Genomic DNA, 19,939 nt, shown 5'->3' on the forward strand with positions numbered 1-19,939 from the left:
GGTCTAATCTACTAATAGCAATATATACTTTGCAGTCATAATCTGTTTTTACTACTGAAACTTTTCAGTTGGCATACAGATTACATAGCTTCTCTATGTTCTGTATTTTTATTATTGAAGGCTTTTTCTTGTGGTGGTGGTGGTTGTTTCTTTTAAAAAAGGACTTATAGTTATCACTTGAAAGATGCAGTGGTCCCCTAGCGAGCTCTACCAAGGCGCATTGTGCTGACAGGGTGCGTGGACTCTACTAGCAAAGCCAAGCTCCCACAGGATGGCGGCTTGTTACCAGATGTATGCCCTGTAAGTTTAGGGAATAAAAAGCCCCGACACTTCATTGTGTCATTTAGAATCTACTCACAAGCTGATGATGGTGATGAGGCTGATCCACACCTTTGGGTCAGCTGCATCTGATCTCTGACCAGCCTGTGGAGTGGCTACAGCCTCCTCCTGCTGCACTGTGGGGCTGCTGACGGCTCCCGAGACCCCAGGCTGTGAGCTCCCAATCACCTCGCCCAGGGTGGATACAAGAGCTGTTGCACGCTGGCTTACTGCAAGTACCTGCTTTTCTGTGTCCAGGGGTGATCCTTGACAGGAAAGTCCTGCCGTAAAAGTGGCCTAACTGAGGGGTGGCTATGACAGCTGTGCGAGTGCGTCACAGCTCCTTGAAGTCTTCGCTGCACTCTCAAACCCCTGTGAGTGAAGATCTTTTTTTACCTCAGGAGCAGTCTGATCAACTCACTACGTCTATCTGCCCCACTCCATGAGCAACAACAGCAAAAGTAAGTTCCTCAGTCGGGACATGCAGTTCAAAAAGAGGGAGAACCGCAGTGACCGAGGCTCGAGCGGAGCCAGGTGCGCCGTTTAGCTTCGGCCTTTCCCCTCCCACCCCCGCTCTGCGGGACGCGCTGCCGCCGCCGGGAGCGGCCCGGCGGGCTGAGGGGAGGCGGGCCACGCTGGAAGGAGCTGCGCGGCATCTTCCTGCCTCCCGCCCCGCTCTTCAGGCCGGGCCACGCCTTGCGGAGGGAGCCCGGGCGGCTGAGGGAGCGCGGCCCGGCCTTTCCTTCTTCCCCGCCCCGGGGCTTCCCGCCTGCGGACGGCGGCCCGCCTCCTCCTGCCGCCGCTGCGGGCGGGCGCTGGGCGCCCGGGCCCGGCCTGCAGGAAGTTCCCGGCCGAGAAGTTGGTAGCCGGCGCCGGGGAGAGGCCGCGGGGATTCTGCGGAGGTGGGCATGGGGGGAGCGGGCGGGGAGGCCGAGCATGGGCCGGGCAAGTAGCCCCGTCCCGCCGGCCGCTGGCAGGGAGGCCGCTGCCCGTGAGCTGGCTGCCCCGGCAAGGCCCTGAGGCAGGGGAGGCCGCGTCCGCTGCGCGGTGCCTCTCGGGCAGAGGACATCAAAAGATGTTTATTTTGATGCGAGTCAACTTCTGCCGTTTCCTCCCCCTCAAGGTGCGATGCCGCCGAAGGAGCGCGGCAGGGGCAAGCTGCCAGTTCCTCTCCCAAGAGACATGATCCTGAAAGACACCGAAGGAAAAGTCTGGCGGCTGGGCAGTCAGATCGGCCAGGGAGGATTTGGCTTGATCTATTTAGGTAAAACGCCTGTGGTAGTTCGGAAGGTGACTTGTAAATTTCTTTGTACGTTCCATACGTGAATGAGACAGAATAGGTTTTTAAAAAATTGCTCTTGTTTTCACGCTGTTGGTTATCTCTGTTGAAGTATGGTTTTCTGACTGTCTCAGCACGCTGTTGTGTGTCCTTGTTCAGAGGTGTTGCTCATGTTGCAGCGTTCTCCATGGGCCAGCCAGACCAGTTTGCTGGCTCCTAGTGTAGTGCGCTTTTTTCTGGGGAGCTTGTGAACGGTGGGCAAGGTGCTGCTGCTGCTGCTGTCAAACACTACTGAAGAGCACGCAGTGCTCTTCAAATAAACGGTGTTGCTTTTGTGAGCTGGTTTGGGCTTATGCCAGTCTTACGCATGGAATGCTCTTATGCCAGGAATGGTCTGGGTTTCCTGTTACTGGAAATGTTATCTGCTGACCAAGACTAAATCAGTTTTCATCTGAGATAATTAGCAGTAACAATAGTTAGATGGGCGTTGCCTATGAGTTAAAATCATTCATCAAACGTGGAAATGCTATTCTTTATTTCCTGTAGTCTAAATATATTTCTGTCTTTTCTTCAGAAGAAGCTGCTGCATTTCTAAGTGTGTTTTTTAAGGAATGCATGGTTTTGAAAGGCAGTTTGTAAAGCATTCCAGGTCACTGAAGATGGTATAATGTATGTAACTGTTGCTGGTCTCTATAAAAGAGCAAATCCTGTTTCCAAGCAATACTATGAGTTTGTTTGGTTTGTTTTTTTTTGCACTGCAAATGTATACGGACAAACTAGTCCACAGTGACTGACAGGGACTAAATTGAGCTTGTATTGAGTTGGCAGTAAAGAATTATCTAGAAGCAGTTGAGTATATTGTCCCTGGAGCCAAACATGATCTTTTTATGTTAGAGGTCTGTTAACTCTATATTTGGAATATTAATGTTTAAAACTTGATTAGCAAGTCAGTCATATACATAAACTGACCTTCCTTTATGCAGGAATCAGCTATACCTTAATTTTTTAAGCTTTTCCTTTTTGTGTGTTTCTGCCATGGAAAATTAAGTTTTGCTAGTTTCCCAGTCTTGGTTGGTTCGTTGTTGGTTTTTTTTGTGTGTTTTTTTTTGTTTGTTTATTTGTTTTTGTTTGATTGATTATTTTTTTTTTTTTATTCATCTCTTAGTGATGTTTCCTTCAACTTCACATTGGGTGATTTGTCAGAAAATAATCTATTAATAAATACACTGTTCTGCAGCATGAACTTTCTACTTAATGTGATTTCCAGATTTTTATAACGAAACACGTGTTGATTACAACAGACATCATATGGCAGGTTCCTTCTCAGTTCTTTTGTCTTTAGTAGCTGATGTTCTGCACGCGGAGACTCCTTCCTATGCTAGATTTGCTGTGGTTTCATGGAGGTGAGGGTGTTGTCCATCAGTGTCAAATTGTAGCATCAGACACCTATTGTAGAAAGAAGAGGTTTGTATTTTCTACAGAAGGGTTAGTGTGCTTGCTCTTTTTGTAATTTGCAGTCATAAATGTAGCACTCGGGTGCCACTGGTCTCTTGATGACAGATTTACTGTGATCTTTGTTACATCTGTCTGGCTATCTCATGGTGCTTGTCTGCTTTCAGCTGTTCAGGAACATTTTATATTGCACTGAAGTGTTCTTCTCCCTCTTTTTTTTCCTTCTCCTGTCCATTATGGTTAATCACAAAGAACTGAATGGCAGCTGAAGATCGGTATTTTATTTCATGGTGTGACAGTCCTATATGTGGTCAGATGTTCCTTCTCTAAAGTGGTTGCCCAGTTGTACCATTCTAGCTATTATTCTGTGGCTATAAACTTCAGGAGGGTGGACAATTTTACTTGTACCATCTGAAGCACCTCTTCTATGGAGACAGGCTGAGATAGCTGGGGCTTGGTTCAGCCTGGAGAATAGAAGGCTCTGGGGAAGCCTTATAGCAGCCTTACAGTACCTATAGGGGACCTACAGGAAAGCTGGAAAGCAACTTTTCATGAGGGGATGTAGTGATAGGACAAGGGGCAATGGCTTTAAACTGGAAGAGGGTAGGTTTAGGTTAGACATTAGGAAGAACTTGTTTAGTATGAGGGTGATGAAACACTGGAACAGGTTGCCCAGGAAGGTTACGGATGCGTAATCCCTGAAGTGTTCAAGGCTAGGTTGGATGGGGCTCTGAGCAACCTGGTCTAGTAGGAGGTGACCCTGCCCATGTAGGGGGCTTGAAACTAGATGATCTGTAAGGTCCCTTCCAGCCCAAACCATGTTCTATGGCATAAGTTGCATCTAGACTTCAGGTTTTTGTGAAGGAACTTTCAAGGCAGGAGGGAAGTTATAAATTGGCTCTTAGAAAGAAGAGGAAGGTGCATTTTGTTTCACTGAGTGCCCGTGTAAATGAAGCAAAAAGATTTCAGTAACAACCTAAATACCACTGCTGCTGCTTTTCTGCAAAGTAAAAATGGTCACTGAAAAACCTGGAGAAACGAAGTATATATGTTTGCAAGTAGTTTGGTGTAACAGAAGTGAATGGGTAAATGGCAGGACTGGTAGCTATGGCCTAACATCTACTGTATTTAAGCTGAGGGTTTATTTTACTTTGAGCTAGGTTTGGTGTGGTTTGCTGTGCTGAATTTGTTCTCCAAGTGCATGGTTTGAGGCTGTCTGAAGGGACTGCTTTGAATCCTTATGTTGCTGTTACGAGTTAGGACTGCATCTGATGGGTTCCTCTAGTAGAGTTTCTAGTTTCATTTCCTCTGGTGGAAGTGGGTGTAGTTTTCCATGTGCAAGAAAAAAAAAAAAAAAAAGTGTTCCTGGATAACTCAGAATATAGCTCTGACATTTGCTGTTACAGTCAAATCACACTGGACCTTGTGAGTGGTAAAGCACATGAAATTCAGTCAGTTCCATGCAGATTTTATTCGTTTTCTGCCTGATCACACAGACCACTCAGGTGATTTCATAAATCATGTTTTTTTTTGCAGTTTGACTGATACTGAACTGAGGTGGAAAGCAGTCAGTGAATTAGCTGGGAATGAGAATATAGTCTGGGGCCCTTGCTATTACTCTTGTGGTTTTTTTATAAGTGACAGCACGGCTGAAGAAATACAGCTACCACTTTTATAATGGTATTTGTGTTCATTTAATCTCTTCTTTCAGAAGGGGTAGGGAATGTTACATGTAGCACTGAACTGAAGGCTTAGTTTCTCTAGTAGCTCATCCTACAATTAAAAAGAGAAAATGTGCAAGATTTATCCCCAAGTATTGACACTAACTAAAGCTTTTTTTGTTTAGACCACCTCTTTATCTCTTATATGTGTTTATATTATGTAAAGTATATCATTCCATAGCTTTTTTAGGGCTTGATCCTACAAAGAGTTCAGCTGTGTTTGAGAATCAAGGGGAGTGAAGTAGATAATGCACCTTTGCAAGTAAGATATAGATGCTTAATACTGAGAGGGACCTTCTTTCTCTGTGCTGTTCAGACTAGTTTTTACTGCATATGTAGCAAGATGTGAGAGGACCACTGAACTTTCAGTGAGAAGCTAACCCAGAAAGAGCTGTAGAGCAGTGGGCAAGACAGGAGAGTGGAGACAGATTTGTCTGCCTGCCAGCTATGAACAGCACAGCCCTTTTATAAAAGTGAAGGTTAACTTTGTCAGCTATATCTTTTAATAAGTATTTTTACAGTAGCAGTGTAAAGATTTTGATGTGCATTGTTATAGCTTAATTTGCCATTAAGGGTACTCCATACTCCATTAATCTATCACAGCGTTCTTTAGAAATTTTACAGTATCTCTGCAAAATATATTTACAAGGGATGCATTCTGTGGAAGGTTCTGTTCACTAGAATCAAAGCTGTTGAAAGCCATTTCCTGACCCTGAGCCCTAGAATGCAAATAATCTCTTCAGGTGCAGGGCTTCTAAACTTCTAATTATGTACATGAAGGTTACAGCTAACTGCAAATTCTGTCCTGCCTCAGAAATGTTGTCCCCAGTTTTCTAATTATTTTTTCTCTTACCTGTCTCTGCTATCTTACCTATTTCTTTGTTGACTTGTTCCTTACCTTGGATTCCCTTTGCATTTTTATCTCAACTAGAGCAAATCCAGCAGCAGAAGGCTTACAAATACTGATTACTCCCAGTGCTTCTGAAGAGGAAAGCTTTTTCTGCTGCCAGAATCAACAGAAGTCATCTAGAGATGTTCTCTCAAACACTGCTTTAGTTGTAGCAAGAGCAGTATGGATCATAAGCTGGTATTAACTGTAATGTTGAATGTTAGAAGTTTGGTTTTCTTTTATTTTCTGGTGGTGATTTGCTGTCAGGCACCTCAGGCACAGAACTGTTATCTCTTTGCTAAGGGGGAGCAGAATGGAGAGAGCTGCAGAAGACTGTGACATTGGTGGTGTCACGGCTAGTTTGTAGCCCTGTGGAGAGCAGTGGCAGTGCACTGGGAAAGTAAGCAAGAGTTGAGAAGGGTGCTGCTGAGAGCCTCACATTCTCTCATTCATCTTCCTGATCACAGTCAGTAATTAACACCACTCTTTATATAAATCATTCTCTTGTCCTGCTGCAAGCACTCTATTAATGCACAATTTAGGCTGAACATTTAAAAGCAGAAAGGTCACACAATGTTTTGTTGAGATTCCACTGTCACAGTGAAATCTGCTGCATGCAGCACTATCTACTTGCAGGCTTCTTTCTTGTGGAAACCAATGGCTCTGCAAAATATTTATTTTTGTAGAAATTTGTATACACACGTGTATGTTAGTGTCTTTTACATTAGAACTTGTTATGTTGTAAATATGTTTTAATTGTGTTATATCTGTATATGGTAATAGGAACTGTGTAAGTGACAGGTGAAACTAGGAGTTTTGAAACCATTTTTCGTAGTTGGCTTTGCAGCAGGTATTTATTGCTGGTTTTTTGCATGTATTGTTACAATGTGGGAAGCTCAGGAAAGTACATATTGATAAAGCTATAATCAGTGATAATTCTGCCCTGCTTGTAGATCTGTTACCAGTATAGCCAGCACACTGTTCTTTCCTTTTTGCCTCCTATTTTCCAGGAGGCAGTGAAGAATTAATATATTGAGCAGTAAACAGTGATTAAATGGGTGCATATTGTCTTTTAATACCAGCAACACAGGGAGCTCTGCTGTTGGTGGAGGTACAGAAGAGGTGTGGTTGTGGCCTTCTGTGCTTTTAAGCTTGGAGCATAGTACACTGATGTTGATATTCTGAGGCCTGGTGTTCTGGGAATCGGGCTGAGGTGTGAAAGAAAAGTTGTTTCTATTTCAGAAAGAGTAATTTCCATGGATAATTGGTATAGCATGGGTGTACCTATGTCAGGGAAGAGAGGCGCTGATGGAAGTGCATTCTGTCATTGTCATACTGTTAATTCCTTAGTTTGCATTAGGAAACTGGCTTTAGCACTTGGTTATAGAGAAATGAAGTATTTCAACAGTTCCTTAAATTAACTTCACTGAAAATACTTACTACAGTGCAGCAAACAAATTAAAAATGTAGTAAAAATGATACTGAAAGGTATATGTTCAGCATGATTTTTTATAAACTTAATGGCAAGAAGAACATTAATAGCAAAACCCCATCATTAATGGCACTAGCAAGTAACTGTCTGGTTAGGAATGGATTTTTCTTAACTTTCAGATGTTAAAGTGCATTTCAGCAAAGGTCTCGTACCTGCAGGTGTAAACCTGAGTGTGAAAATAAATTCATTTGCAGACAAACAAGACTTGAGGAAATAATCTTTTTATCTAGTAGTTCATATTAAAGTGTAGAAATATAGAAATAGCAAGCATATTACCAAATTTTTCACCCTGTCTGTAGGCAAACTAAACCATAAATTTAGCCTGATTTTGCATCTTAATGGTTACTCAGGGCTGACCACAAGGTACAGGATCAGCCTGCTCATTATGTTGAAGAGGAAATACTCCCTGCCTTGATGAGTGACTGCTTACTGTTGAATCTTCCCCCTTCTTTTTTTGTAGGCTAGAAGCCTTAAATTTTGAAGCATAATTAATTTTTACATAGTAGTATAAAGTCTGCTACAAAATCTGCAAAGATCATTGCTGTAACACTTAAGTGTTCTGCCACAAAATGTGTTAGGTTTGGGTTTTTTTTTTTCCATATGTACAGACTTGTGATTTGGGAGCCATCGTCTTGTTCTTCATTAGTCCGCTGGGTGTGACTTCTGGCCAGGGGTCGAGACCTTGGTGTGGAAAGTAAGACTAGGAAGTCATAAGACCAGGTTTGAATATATATTTTTTTTTAAGGTGGGGAATGTTGTTTCTCAGCAGCATTATACGGTAACAGGAAGACCTTTGGCTGAAAGATAGGGCACCTGTTGCCTTATGGAGGGCACTCCTTTCAGCCGTCTTTGGCACCTGTACCCCACTGAAACTGGCATAGTATCTTCTGAGTGGGCACTGTGTCAGACTAGCAGATGGGCTGGAGCAGAATCTTGCCAGAAAACAGTTTGTGCATCAAGTTTTAAATATTAGAGGCCTGGACTCCCATCTGAGTGTGCTGTAAGAGCAGACCATGCATAGCTTTTCTGCCTGGGGTTAAAGGATGTGTCATACCTATTCTAGCTTAGAGTAATTAACTTTGAAAGTCAAACAGTGGCTTCCATTGCTGTGGAATACAAAACTTTGGCTCTAGTGAATCAAGATTAAGGTTTCATGTAAAGATGAGAGATGAGTAAGAAATGTAGTGAAATTTTCTACCAATATGAAATGTTCATAACTAGGAGGCATTTACAGTTATCTGTACAACAGTTTAGCAGTTGAACACAATTTTCAACCAAAACCAGTTTAGCGGTCTTGTGGAAAATGGTTTCATAAGCACAGTACAGAGGGCTATGTATATGTAATTTGTATAATAAAACTCTGCATTCATAAAGCTACCTAGAAGACTAATAATCTAGAAAAAAAATGTATTCGTAAACAATACTCAGAAAAGGAGTCTGTCTAGGAAATGATGATGCTTCTTTAGCATAACGGTATGGACTGTAAACACCCTTCAAGCACTGAATGTTTCAGTTCTGGGGAAATACTGAATATTGCAAAGGAGGGGGGAAGCAACATGCTTTGTGCTCCTTTATATATTTGCCTTAATACCCTCCATATGTAGGAAATACTTGAAGTTGTGTGTTAAATAGCAGCTGCTACTTTTTATTTATTTGTTTATATTTTGGTATTAGTAACAATATTCCTGCAACTTGGATTACTTTTTGTTGTTACATGCTCTGAGCAACACTCGCCCCCATTTGTTAGCCATTGAGTTTAACAGCTCTTAGCTTGACTTAAATGGGGTCAGAATTTTTCCAGCTTTTTTCATGTGTAGCCTGTAACTTGCAAAGTGTTGTACTTCTGAGTTTTTATTTCTGCAAAAAAAAGAAGCTGAAAATATCACTCCTGAGGATTACTTAACCAATGAAACAAAGCAAAAATAAAATCCTAGCAACCCAAGAACTTCTGAAAATTATTTTATTTGTTTCTCAAACAAATATATTCTCAAAATATCCAGCAGTGGCAAAGACACCAGCTGAGGACAGGAGCAGGGATGTTATTTCAAACTGCCAAATCATTGCTGTTTTCTTTTCCACTGTGTAAACTTTGTCAACAAAACTGGTTCTGTGAGAGCCATTGAAAATATTTCACCATATTCCAAATGTGACTGCCACAAATTAACTGCTAAAACTACAACAAGCACGTTTGAACTGGCAAATAGAATTGGCACGTTTCTTTGTCAGACTGCATGCAATTGTGCTGGGTGGTTGTAGGAAATGGCAGTTCATCCAGAAACACTCTTTTGTTACCATGTCATATTAACATTTAGAAAGCTACATTAATTAAGGCTGTGGCACTCAGCAACAAAACGGATGAATTTCACGATTAAAGTGGATGATAAGACTGTAACTGCTGTGCCTGGGTGAAACTAGGGAATTCTGGACGTGGATTAATTTGAGGTAAGTTATTTGCTGTGCTGTGTAGGCACAGCCATTGGAAATTATGGCAGAGAATGTGATTCTTACTGCACTGCTTTATTTCAGAGTGTATTTTAAATTCCTGTTTTTCACTGGCATGGTAGATGTGATTGTGGATGAAGTGAAGGATGCGAAAATAGAGCTATGCCCTTTGCCCTTTACAAATGTTTTGTGAGACTTATCTTGGCACAAGAGGGAAACAGCCACAGCCCCCTACACAGCTTAATCTTGTGCAGTGTGCCCAGTTAACAATTATGCAGACAATGGTTTTGATTGTGTGCATACATCAGTACCCCCCCAATATAAGGAGATTGTACATTTCTAGTTGATAAAAGCAACATAAACTGTAAATTGGGAACTCTCACACTTGTTATGCTATTTTAAGACATCCTTTGCAAACATAATTTTGCCATATAGTGCTCCTGGTATGCTATGTGTGTACTTATATGCCATCAGAGACCTCCTGCCTATCAGCATTGCTCTCCTGCAGGGTTTCTGCTTACTGTCCTGCAGTCTAGCATTTAACTGATTGTAATATTATAAATAGCCATGTGCTACCACACAGAACAAGGCTAGCACATGGCTAATTACGAGTATACAGTAATTAACTATGAGCTAAACTCGCAGGAGAGTATGTGGTGGTGGTCTATGAGGTATGTAATCAGACTGTTTGTTAAACCTTGGGAGCCTTTCCAGTCTGTTAAGTAACTATACATAGTAATGAGACAATTTTTTAAAAACCATTTACGTATATTTATGGACAAAAAATAGTCTTATTTCTAAGCTGCAGTTAAAATATTGCTGGCTGATGTATGAATGGTTAATTAAAAAGATGTAACGAAAGGTACATATGGAACTTTGGCTTATCGATATGTATGCAATTATTATCTAAGCATTATCTGTAAGAAGTTGAGAGCATTACTCACTGTAACTGTTATGCCTTGTTTCATGTATGTACAGTAAAACCAATAATACCATTTCTCCTTTTGTAGATTTGCATGTCATGTTACTGATTTTGTAGAGCATCTGTTCCTGTATCTTGTTGAGCTTTGTCTGACTCTTTTCCCTTTTCACATTGTAATGATTCCCAGTTAGTTTTGGTTTTATTTTCTTCAGGATGTTTTTTCAGTGGGACTCCAAAAAGCATCCTCACCGGCACTGTGTAAGAACCATGGGGGTTAGGCCCTTTTGCTGGGCTACCTTGTGTTAATTGCTCTTCTTCATTACCCTGACAGCTGTTACTGTCTGTTCCAGATTACCATGAATGAGGCCTCTCTGTATAAAATGTCAAGATGTCCACAGGGAAGTTAGATCAGACTCTTTCAAATAAATTTAAATTTGATACTTCTCTATACCCGTCAAACCTCTGTTAAGTAAGTTGGTATTAAAATACATTTTTTTAGACCCGGGTTCTTCGCTGTGTCAGGGAGCTCATCTAATTCTGTTTGGGTATTTTAATATTGTTGAATACAATGAAAACAAATGGGATGTGTTCCTTTAAACTGATGTCTTCAGCTATTAAGAGAGTTTACATGTGGCAGAGAAAGATGAAGACTTAAACATGTGTCTTAATTCCCGGTTCAGTATAATAATAAGGAAAGAACAAAGTTTACAAAAATCTCCTTCTTAGTATGATAGTTTTAAATTGTATTCTGAATGTGAATGCTACTTCTCTGAGTTTACGCATATTCATACCTTCCAGAGCTACTGTTTTAGGATATGTTCATTTTATCTTAATGTGTTATTAGCGCAGAAGCATTCACATAAGGAAGTGTCAAGCAGAAAGCAGTGGGGACCCTGCAGGTGTTTGGGGTGTGTATGCTACTAGATTCATCCCAGATGCTGAATAGAATTGAAGGAAGATGGCAGCTGAAGGAGCCTGTTCATTGTAAAAAATATCTTTGTCCCAACCATCAAAAAATATAAGCGTGGATGGTTTGATTAGATCAAAGTTTACTTGATTTTTATTATGCGGATAAAAGTAGTCTTTTTTTGTGTGTGCTGATAGTTGAAGTGTTTCACACCTGGACTGTTGTTGGTATTTGATCATTGTAAGAAGTTTGAAAGGGACACTTATTTCCTAGGAACTGTATTCTTTTTAGTTTTTTTTAGTGTTATTTCTAAAAGATGATTTAGTCTCATTAAATTTTAATCCCAGTGTAGCTCCATGTAGCTTCAGTAGTATTAGAGAGAACTGATAGTTCTCTCAGGGTCAGAAGAAAATAGGATTGCATTGTCTGTGCAGAGAGGTTCTGTCTCCTGGGCTGTAATTGGCACATGTGGTCAATTATTGTTTTGAAATCTCTACTTGCACTAAGAGGCACAATTCCTCATCTCTCCTTCAGGCAGGTGGTGGCTGTGCTATCCCTAACTTAGGCCAGTGTCTAAATAATGTCAGAATAGAAATCAAGGTTCTATGGCCAAATTAATTTGTAATGGAGGAAAGCAGACAATCCTGTCTAGAGGTGTAATGTAGGTCATAACTTTTAAGTGGTGTCTTTGTCACGACAGTGGATTGACAGCAACCAAATACAGAGGTTATTCAGTTGACTGGAATAATTTAAACATAGCCTGTTATAAAGGAATACCTCACTGTGGTGCAAACATGCAATGGGGACATCCTGCTTACTCCTTAATTAGCATTGAGGGAGAGAGCTCTGAAAATGTGGGTTAAAATTGCTTTTATACTTCTTGATTAAAACTTGTGTGTGTGTGTTGATTTTGTTTTGTTTTTCTTTGAACTTTGAAAAACTTTGAACTTTAAAAGCAGAAGTTCAGACAAAATTTTGGGTATCTTTATTTTTTGGTCACTCTATGCTTTGTTTGCTATTTATTTTGTTGTTGATCCCTGTCTCTTTCTCATTTTGCAGCTTCCCCTCAAACTCATGCTCCTGTAGAAGATGATGCAGTGCATGTAATTAAAGTGGTAATGTGTACATCGCCTTTCTAAATTGTGAACTTTTATGCAGCTCTCTCTCTTAATTATCTATCCTTATTTTCAGCATTGGATCTGTGTTGTGTGCTTGTGGCTTTTTTTTTTCCCTTTTTTTTTTATATATATACCTTGATATAGTTTTCCTGCTTTGGGGTATGTTTGGCATTTCCATGACACACAGTATTTCCTTGACTTAATTCTTTCCTCTGCTTGATTACTGCCCTCAACACTTTAGTAAGGAAAATCAGACTATGGAGTTAAACACACCTGTTCTAGAATATTTCTGAAAATAGTATCTTAAATAGTTCCTGAAAGAATCTGTGTTATATATGAAAAGGCATTACCAAACAACTTTTCTTTTTAGCCACTTATTAAAATTACATTTCAGATGGCATAGGAGGTGGCAGGTGGGAACAAATGGGGATTTCACTTTTTTTAAAATTTCTCATACACTTTTCTTTAGAAACTGTTGTCTTTCTCATGCATTTTAGGATACTGAGTTTATTTATTTCTCAACAGGAATATCTTGAAAATGGCCCCTTATTTACTGAACTGAAATTTTACCAGAGGGCTGCAAAACAAGAGCATAGTAAGTAATATATCTGTTGCAGTTCTGGTAGATTTAAGGAGAAGTTGGGGCTTAACTACTTCTGATAAGAACTGTTGCTTTAGAGCTTGATAGCCAACTCTTTTTGTATACGCTGAATTATTCCTATTTGGTGCTATAATAATTTCAGGTTGCTACTTGGGTGTCATCCTTTTCCTTTCTGATCAGAAGGGAGAACGGAAGTGTGCCAAATTTAATATGTGCACAATTCAGAGTGCACAATAATGAATGAACTCCAGAGGGAGGCCAGCCTTAGAGCAGAGGTACTACACGGGCTAATTGGTGACTGTGTTTCTACTAGTAACTATTTCCATTTGCAGAGCTAAGAGTGTCTGTAATCATCACAGGATTTAGTAGTAATCAAGGCACTTGATTCTGCAGACATTTAAGCATGTATGTGATTTTTTTTTTTCATGGGAACTGACCTGAAGACTTTAGATGCTTAGGTTGCTGGTAGACATAAGTGCTTTTGATAGTTTGAAGCGCTCTGTATTGAATAAAGTAGACCTTCTAAGGGAGTTATTTTTTCAGCTGTTGGTATTTGCCTACCTGCCTTCTAAGGGAATAAATTATCGCATTGCTAAAACATAAAACCTACTTCTTGTTTTGGAGAATGTAGAGGGCTTCACAGTAAAGTTGCAGTTTTAATTTTTTGCTACGCAACTGTCAAATAAGTATTATTTGTTTCATTGTTTTATTCAGATTCTTGATAGCTAAACCAAAAACCAACAAAAAAAGCCAACACCAAACCTGACATTCTCTAGCTACCTTTAACATAATGTTATCTCTTTATTACTGTTACAGTAAGAAAATGGATGAATCTCAAAAAAATAAGATGCTTAGGAATTCCAGTGTTTTGGGGATCAGGCTTGGCTGAGTACAAGGGGAAAAGGTAATGAAATTAATTGTAATTAAGCCTCAAATTGACTGAAAATCCATTTTTAACAAAAGCAAAACAAACTTGCAGTCTTAAATGATTCCTCCCTTTTGTATCTCTCCCGGTAGCTATAGATTCATGGTCATGGAGAGGCTGGGGGAAGACCTTCAAAGAATCTTTGAAGATTGTGGAAGCAGATTTAGGAAGGATACTGTTCTGCAGCTTGGGGCACGAATGGTATGTAAACAAACAGAGGAAATTGTTATCCCTTGAACTTGCTGAATTCAACTAGAAAATTATCTTTTGAATATAGTTCCTTTAGATAGCTGTTAATGTGTAAATGCTATGTATTTTCTTATTTTTCATCTGTTTTCAAAAATAAAGTTAGTATTAAGTTGAATATCAAGAACTCATGCAAACCAGAAGTTGGTGGGCTCAAGCCAGAATTTTTTCTAATAGTTTAAATATAGACCATCCACTTCAAAATGTGTGCCTAGACTGAGACATGTAACCCTGTTCTCATATACTTAAACTTATACTTTTTTTCCAGTGTCTGAAGAGTATTGTATTAGACATCCATATTTGTCAAAGTTCACAATTGCATGTCTGAATGCAACATTTTCGTGTGTTTGCTGAAAATGCTAATTGTACAGGCCAGGATTGGGCTAGTCTACAAATACCAGTTTTGCTCTCAAATGTGTGTAGACTGGCACACACTAAAGGTAGATTTTATACGTGCTCCCATGTAATACTGTTTGTGTTGTGAAGGACTGCTGTCACTAAATGAATGTTACAGTAAATGGAGTAGAGGCAATGGTTGTATGTTGCAAAACCTCTGAATATAAAGGCAACATTTGTGCGGAAAGAATGTCTTAGCATTGAAACATGCTTTGTAGAGGCTGTGAAATGTCCATCCTTGGGGACTTTTAAAGCTTGACTATTCAATTGCTTATACAACCTGATCTAACTTACATTCATGTAAGTCAGGATTAGGTTGTCTGATTGTCCGGTGTCTGAGTTGCCATGTGCAAATTTTTTTTTAATGGCAATTAGAGCTGTTGTACCTCAGGTGCTGAAGAAGGATGATGATGGGAGGGGAGTGACATGAAATGCTGGTCAGGTAATAATTGGCAGGATCAAATATATTGTAAACTTTCAGGGCTGATTGAATATGGTTTTTTTAAGAGCTTGGTCTTCTCAACTGTTCCTCCAGCATTTATAAAGAACTAGTTTTGTGCTTTGTGAGCTGTAGTTAGACAGGGCTACTCATGGCAAAGTTTCTGATCTGCTGTCAGCTGTGTGCCTGGTGAGAACAGACCCTGTAGGCAGAGTGAGCAGTCCTTGGGCTCTAACTCAAAACAAATTTGTCAGCTCAGTCTGTGTAGCCCTTGATTTCACTGTGTAAGTGAGAAATATTTGGTTTTAGGGTTAGGGGCAGAGTAGAGATGATGATGTTTTCCTTTCCCAGCTGGATACTTTGGAATATATACATGAAAATGAGTATGTTCATGGTGACATTAAAGCAGCAAATCTACTTCTGGGCTACAACAATCCACATGAGGTAAGCATATTTACTTACCTACACTTCTTAATAGAGTTTTAAGTTATGTATATCCTGCATTAACAATTTGTGTTTTAAAAGAAGTTTATGCATGAATGTTCACGTACTCTGACAACAAATCCAAGAGTGGCTCTGTGGACTTTAAGATGTGAGAAAGAAGCAGGACAAAATTCTGCTTTGTTTCCTTTGTGCTCTGCTGGTTGGTAATCTAACCAAGAGAGTAAGCTAGAGGACCTAGTGGCTGTTCTAGGTTATGCCAGTTTAGTAGAGTGCAAGGATACGGCCCAGTGCATTTTCATTCTTGTGGAGTTCTAGTGTTCTAATATTGCCATGAATTGTGTTTCCATGCTGGTAACTAACTCTTATGTCCAACTTGTGGATCTAATGGGTGAGTAAGATTAAGACTGTTGCTCTCTAATACTCTAGAGCCTAAAACTAGTCTTGAAGTGTTTTGGTGCAATGGTTTGAAACAAATTTTCTGATCCTGTCATACTCTACATGCTCTTATGATGACTTTTCTTTTTGGTTAATAAATTTTCAGTGTGCTTTTCTCTTGGAAAAAAATAATTCAGGAAAAAAAAGTCTATCTAATTTCACTTGAATATGATTAGCTGTAAGCAATAGTTCTCCCTTACTTTAAATTTTTCTACTGCAGTGATTAAGAAACAGATCTTGCAAAATTGCTCACTGCCATTGGAGGTTGAACCATTGAACTGCTTTTTTACAAGTTTCAGGTTAAATGGTTAATTCAAATTCAATTTTTCAACTTCCTAAAATGTATGTTTTGAAAACTATCGTGACTGTGTAAACCAGCCATGTTTTTAGATGGTGGTAGCAGCCAGTACATAATCTCAGTTTATGGTGCTTACTAGCCTGCTGAATCCAAAGTAGGAGGCTATTTAGAGGAAAACGATCTGCTACCCAATCACATTAACATAACTCCAATGACTCTTTTTGTCTGGCTGTTGTGTATGACAACAAGATATGCTGCTGTTTTGCACATTGGAATAATTTTGGAAATGTCCGTTTACTGTAATCATAACATTTTAAGACATGTAGCTGACTTTGGTCAACTGCTTTTGAATCAGCCAGGTTGTGAGGTAGTATTCTGATTTGTTTCTTGTGTTGTCTGCATGAAGATTCTGCTACTAGTATTTTGTTTTCATGAGTAGTAAATTCATTGACAGATTAGAAATAAGGTAGTTGTGAGTTAGTGGACAGAGGTTTTAGGTGGAAATAGAACTTGTTATATTTATTAAATAAAAGAAAACAATAGATTTACCAATTTATGTAGCTCCTAGCTCAACATGCACAAAGTGTATCGTACTGCTGAGGTTTTGTGTAGAATTTTTCCTCAGTAAAATTTCTTGTTACTGAAATCATTCCATAAAACTCTTTCAAAAGTTCACATTCTAATTCAGAAGAGCTAACAGGGGAGAATTTCTAATATTTGCTTGCATTTGTAAGGTATGAATTAAATTTTAATTTCAGTATGCTTAAGAAAACTTAGAGCTGTTCAGAGGTTATTCAGATAAGCTTTCCAGTTACAGGCATCAGAAATTCTACAAGTGGCCACAGGTCTGCTGGTTTCACCGAAGTCTGCCAGTCTAGAGCCATGTAGACAGTGATGGTGATTTCTAAACGTATTTTAAGGTAATGTGTATGCTGCTGAGCTTACACAGCAGGCAGATGACATCATGGGACTGTTTCTGGTGAAATAAAAAAATATTTTTTAGACACAGCTTGCACTGTATCTAGAAACATGTATGCTCTGTGGCTTGTGGGGTGTGAGAAGAAGCAATAATCTCTCCAACACCAGAGCTAGAAGTTTCAAATTGGTGGATCTACATATGCCACTTAATTGAATATTATTACTTGAATATTATTCCCCTGGAATTGTTGACTCAGATGTGCTGTCTGTAAACGTTCTTTACCTGAGTTAGGAGCCATACTAGACAATATCCTCACGCAGATGCAGGTAATCAGTACTGTGCATGTGTACTTGCACAGATTATTTTGCATTTGTCATGTCTTGGCTATTTGCATGTGCCATTAATTTGCATAGAATTTTGCCATGAAAGTTGATCCTTCCTGTTCCAAACGTGTCCAGTTCCCATGTAAGACTTCATGATGTTTTGACAGCCTTTTCTATGAATCAAGCTGTCTTTATAACATGCTGGTGAGCTGAATGTATTATGGATTTACCAGAACAGTATTTTGGGAAGGTCTGTGGAGCATTACCACTGACTAAATATGACAACAATATGGAATATTGTGTCCTCTATCCTCCAAACTGTTACGGGAGATGCTGTATTTTAGTTTTGCATTCTTGTACTAACTTAGACACTTCAGCTAGAAACTCAGACACTGTAATTGCTTCCAAATGCCTGTGAAATGTTTTTTCCCCACCTTCTATCTCTGTTAAAATAGGGTAGAGCTGGATGGCCTTGCTCTTGTTTTTTGAAAACAGTGGAACTGGGAGGTGAAGTGATCAAACTAATCTTGTAAGTAGGGAGTGAGAGCATCTAGCCAGTGTCAAACTCTTTCAGGAATACAAGCTGGGAGACCTGTAGCTTCAGTGGGAGTTAGCATAATAAAGTTGTCTGACCTAACCATTTCTGTTGTGAGTTTTTGTTAATAATTTTATGCTAGTATGTTCTTTGCATTTGGTGGTTTAGGATTTTAAGAGGAAATAAGTATGAACTGTTTTGTTTTATTTTTAAAATAAACCCATTTCTAATATTTTAAGAACAATATATGTATATTCAAAATGTATTTCCATATTCTGTTTTAGTGAAGAGATAGAAATTTCTGTTCAAAGAAGCATATGTACCTTTTTACTCAACTTTGCATTTTTCATTTAGTGGCTGTTCATGTGTACTATCATGGATGAATTTGCCACTGACTTCCTGCAGTTCCAAAAAAAGATCATTTTTTCTATGTTAGACTTTTTTTTTGCTGCACTCTCTTCTGTAAATTAACCTGGTAAATTTACACCACAGCCAGTAAATATTATAGTCCCCTTTTTGAAAGAACATAGGAAATCCATACTGCTATCCCCTACCTTCTGTGGCAAGGCAGAGAAACAAATAAAGGTCCTGTCACTCTGTGACCTCCAAATGATGTTTAGAAATGGTTAGAAGATCAGAATCAACTGACCTCAAAGAGCAGCTTGCTGCAGATCTATTCAATAGAAGGGAGCGAGGCCGTTCAGTGAGTTACAGGTCAAGAGATCAATTCTCTAGTCAATATGTTTCTGAACATGGACCCAGCACAATGACTGACAGAACAGGAGTGATGGACTGAGGGAAGTACACAGCCCATGAATCTCAGAGAGGCCTGAAAGAAAGCGTGAAGTGATCAGACCTATAAATTACAGAACAAGTGAAGCACTGTCTCAGTATTGCAGCAAGTTGAAGGTAATTTGGTACATAGTAGTAACTGTATGATAAAGCAGAATAAGCAATATCGATAGAGACTCTAAAAGATAATTTAAAATCCATGCAACTTATTTAAATTGTGATACTATTAGAAGGGACAAGCAGTCACCAGACAAGAGCTTAAAATCAGAGTTTTTAATAAATAAGGTTTGGAAGAATGCCTCTTCAATTACCTTATAGTATTTTTTTCCCCTATGGAATATATGGGCAGGCATGCAAGCTTTACCAGAGGTTGCCTGTTTGAATTTTAAGCTGTAAATTTTAATTGTATTTGCACCTCAGTTCTGATTTGGATTTTAAGCATTTCTTAGATATGATAGTTACAGAATAAAACTCACAGGCTTGATTATCCTAGATAGCTGTAACCAAAAAGGAAAAAAGAGGAATACAAACATTTTTCAAAATGTTAGCTTTTAAGACCAGTTTTCAGTGGAACAGAATAGAAGATACAGAGCTCACACATTGATCATATGGGAGAACACACATGAAAACAATTCCAACTTAAAGCCATTTTTCTTTGTGAGGTGTATCATTTGGATTCCTGCTCTTTGGTCCAGTATGACAGATTTGCTAAATAGCACGTGAATTGAGAAAAATTAAAACCTTTTTGGTTCTCCTTCGTGTGCTTTTAGGAACAATACAATATGCAGAGATACCCTATAGAAACAGGTGAATTTTAATTCATGGATGCTGACTACACCCCTGATCTAAGATGTGGCTTCACAATCAGATGGCCCCAATTTTCTTTTGTCAGTCTTGCTGCTACTTTTGTGTGGAATTGTTAACAGTGATTTAATTTCTTATAGTAGTAATGGCCCCAAATATCTTGAGTTCAATTGATTCCAGCATATGGGCGTGCCATTGACAAGTCACAGAAGATTTATTCTCCTCTCTCCTCTCCTTAACCT

The 19,939-nt window shown here is 39.3% G+C and overlaps 1 protein-coding gene across 3 annotated transcripts in view; it reads left to right on the forward strand.

Annotated features, from left to right (window-relative positions):
* Window positions 1-1,052: 1,052 nt before the first annotated feature.
* Window positions 1,053-19,939, forward strand: part of VRK2 (VRK serine/threonine kinase 2) — a 45,821-nt gene continuing 26,934 nt past the window's right edge. Inside the window, exons 1-7 of one of the 3 annotated variants that reach the window (XM_051613603.1) lie at window positions 1,053-1,220; window positions 1,442-1,582; window positions 12,482-12,537; window positions 13,066-13,135; window positions 13,958-14,045; window positions 14,159-14,267; window positions 15,499-15,591. In XM_051613603.1, the coding sequence (XP_051469563.1) occupies window positions 1,447-1,582; window positions 12,482-12,537; window positions 13,066-13,135; window positions 13,958-14,045; window positions 14,159-14,267; window positions 15,499-15,591 (552 nt within the window). In that variant the 5' untranslated portion in view covers window positions 1,053-1,220; window positions 1,442-1,446. Of the gene's footprint in view, window positions 1,221-1,441; window positions 1,583-10,966; window positions 10,985-12,481; window positions 12,538-13,065; window positions 13,136-13,957; window positions 14,046-14,158; window positions 14,268-15,498; window positions 15,592-19,939 lie in introns of those variants that run through there. The other 2 variants (XM_051613602.1, XM_051613604.1) reach the window with 2 other exon arrangements.

Source organism: Apus apus, chromosome 3 (assembly GCF_020740795.1).
Source record: "Apus apus isolate bApuApu2 chromosome 3, bApuApu2.pri.cur, whole genome shotgun sequence".
NCBI lineage: Eukaryota > Metazoa > Chordata > Aves > Apodiformes > Apodidae > Apus > Apus apus.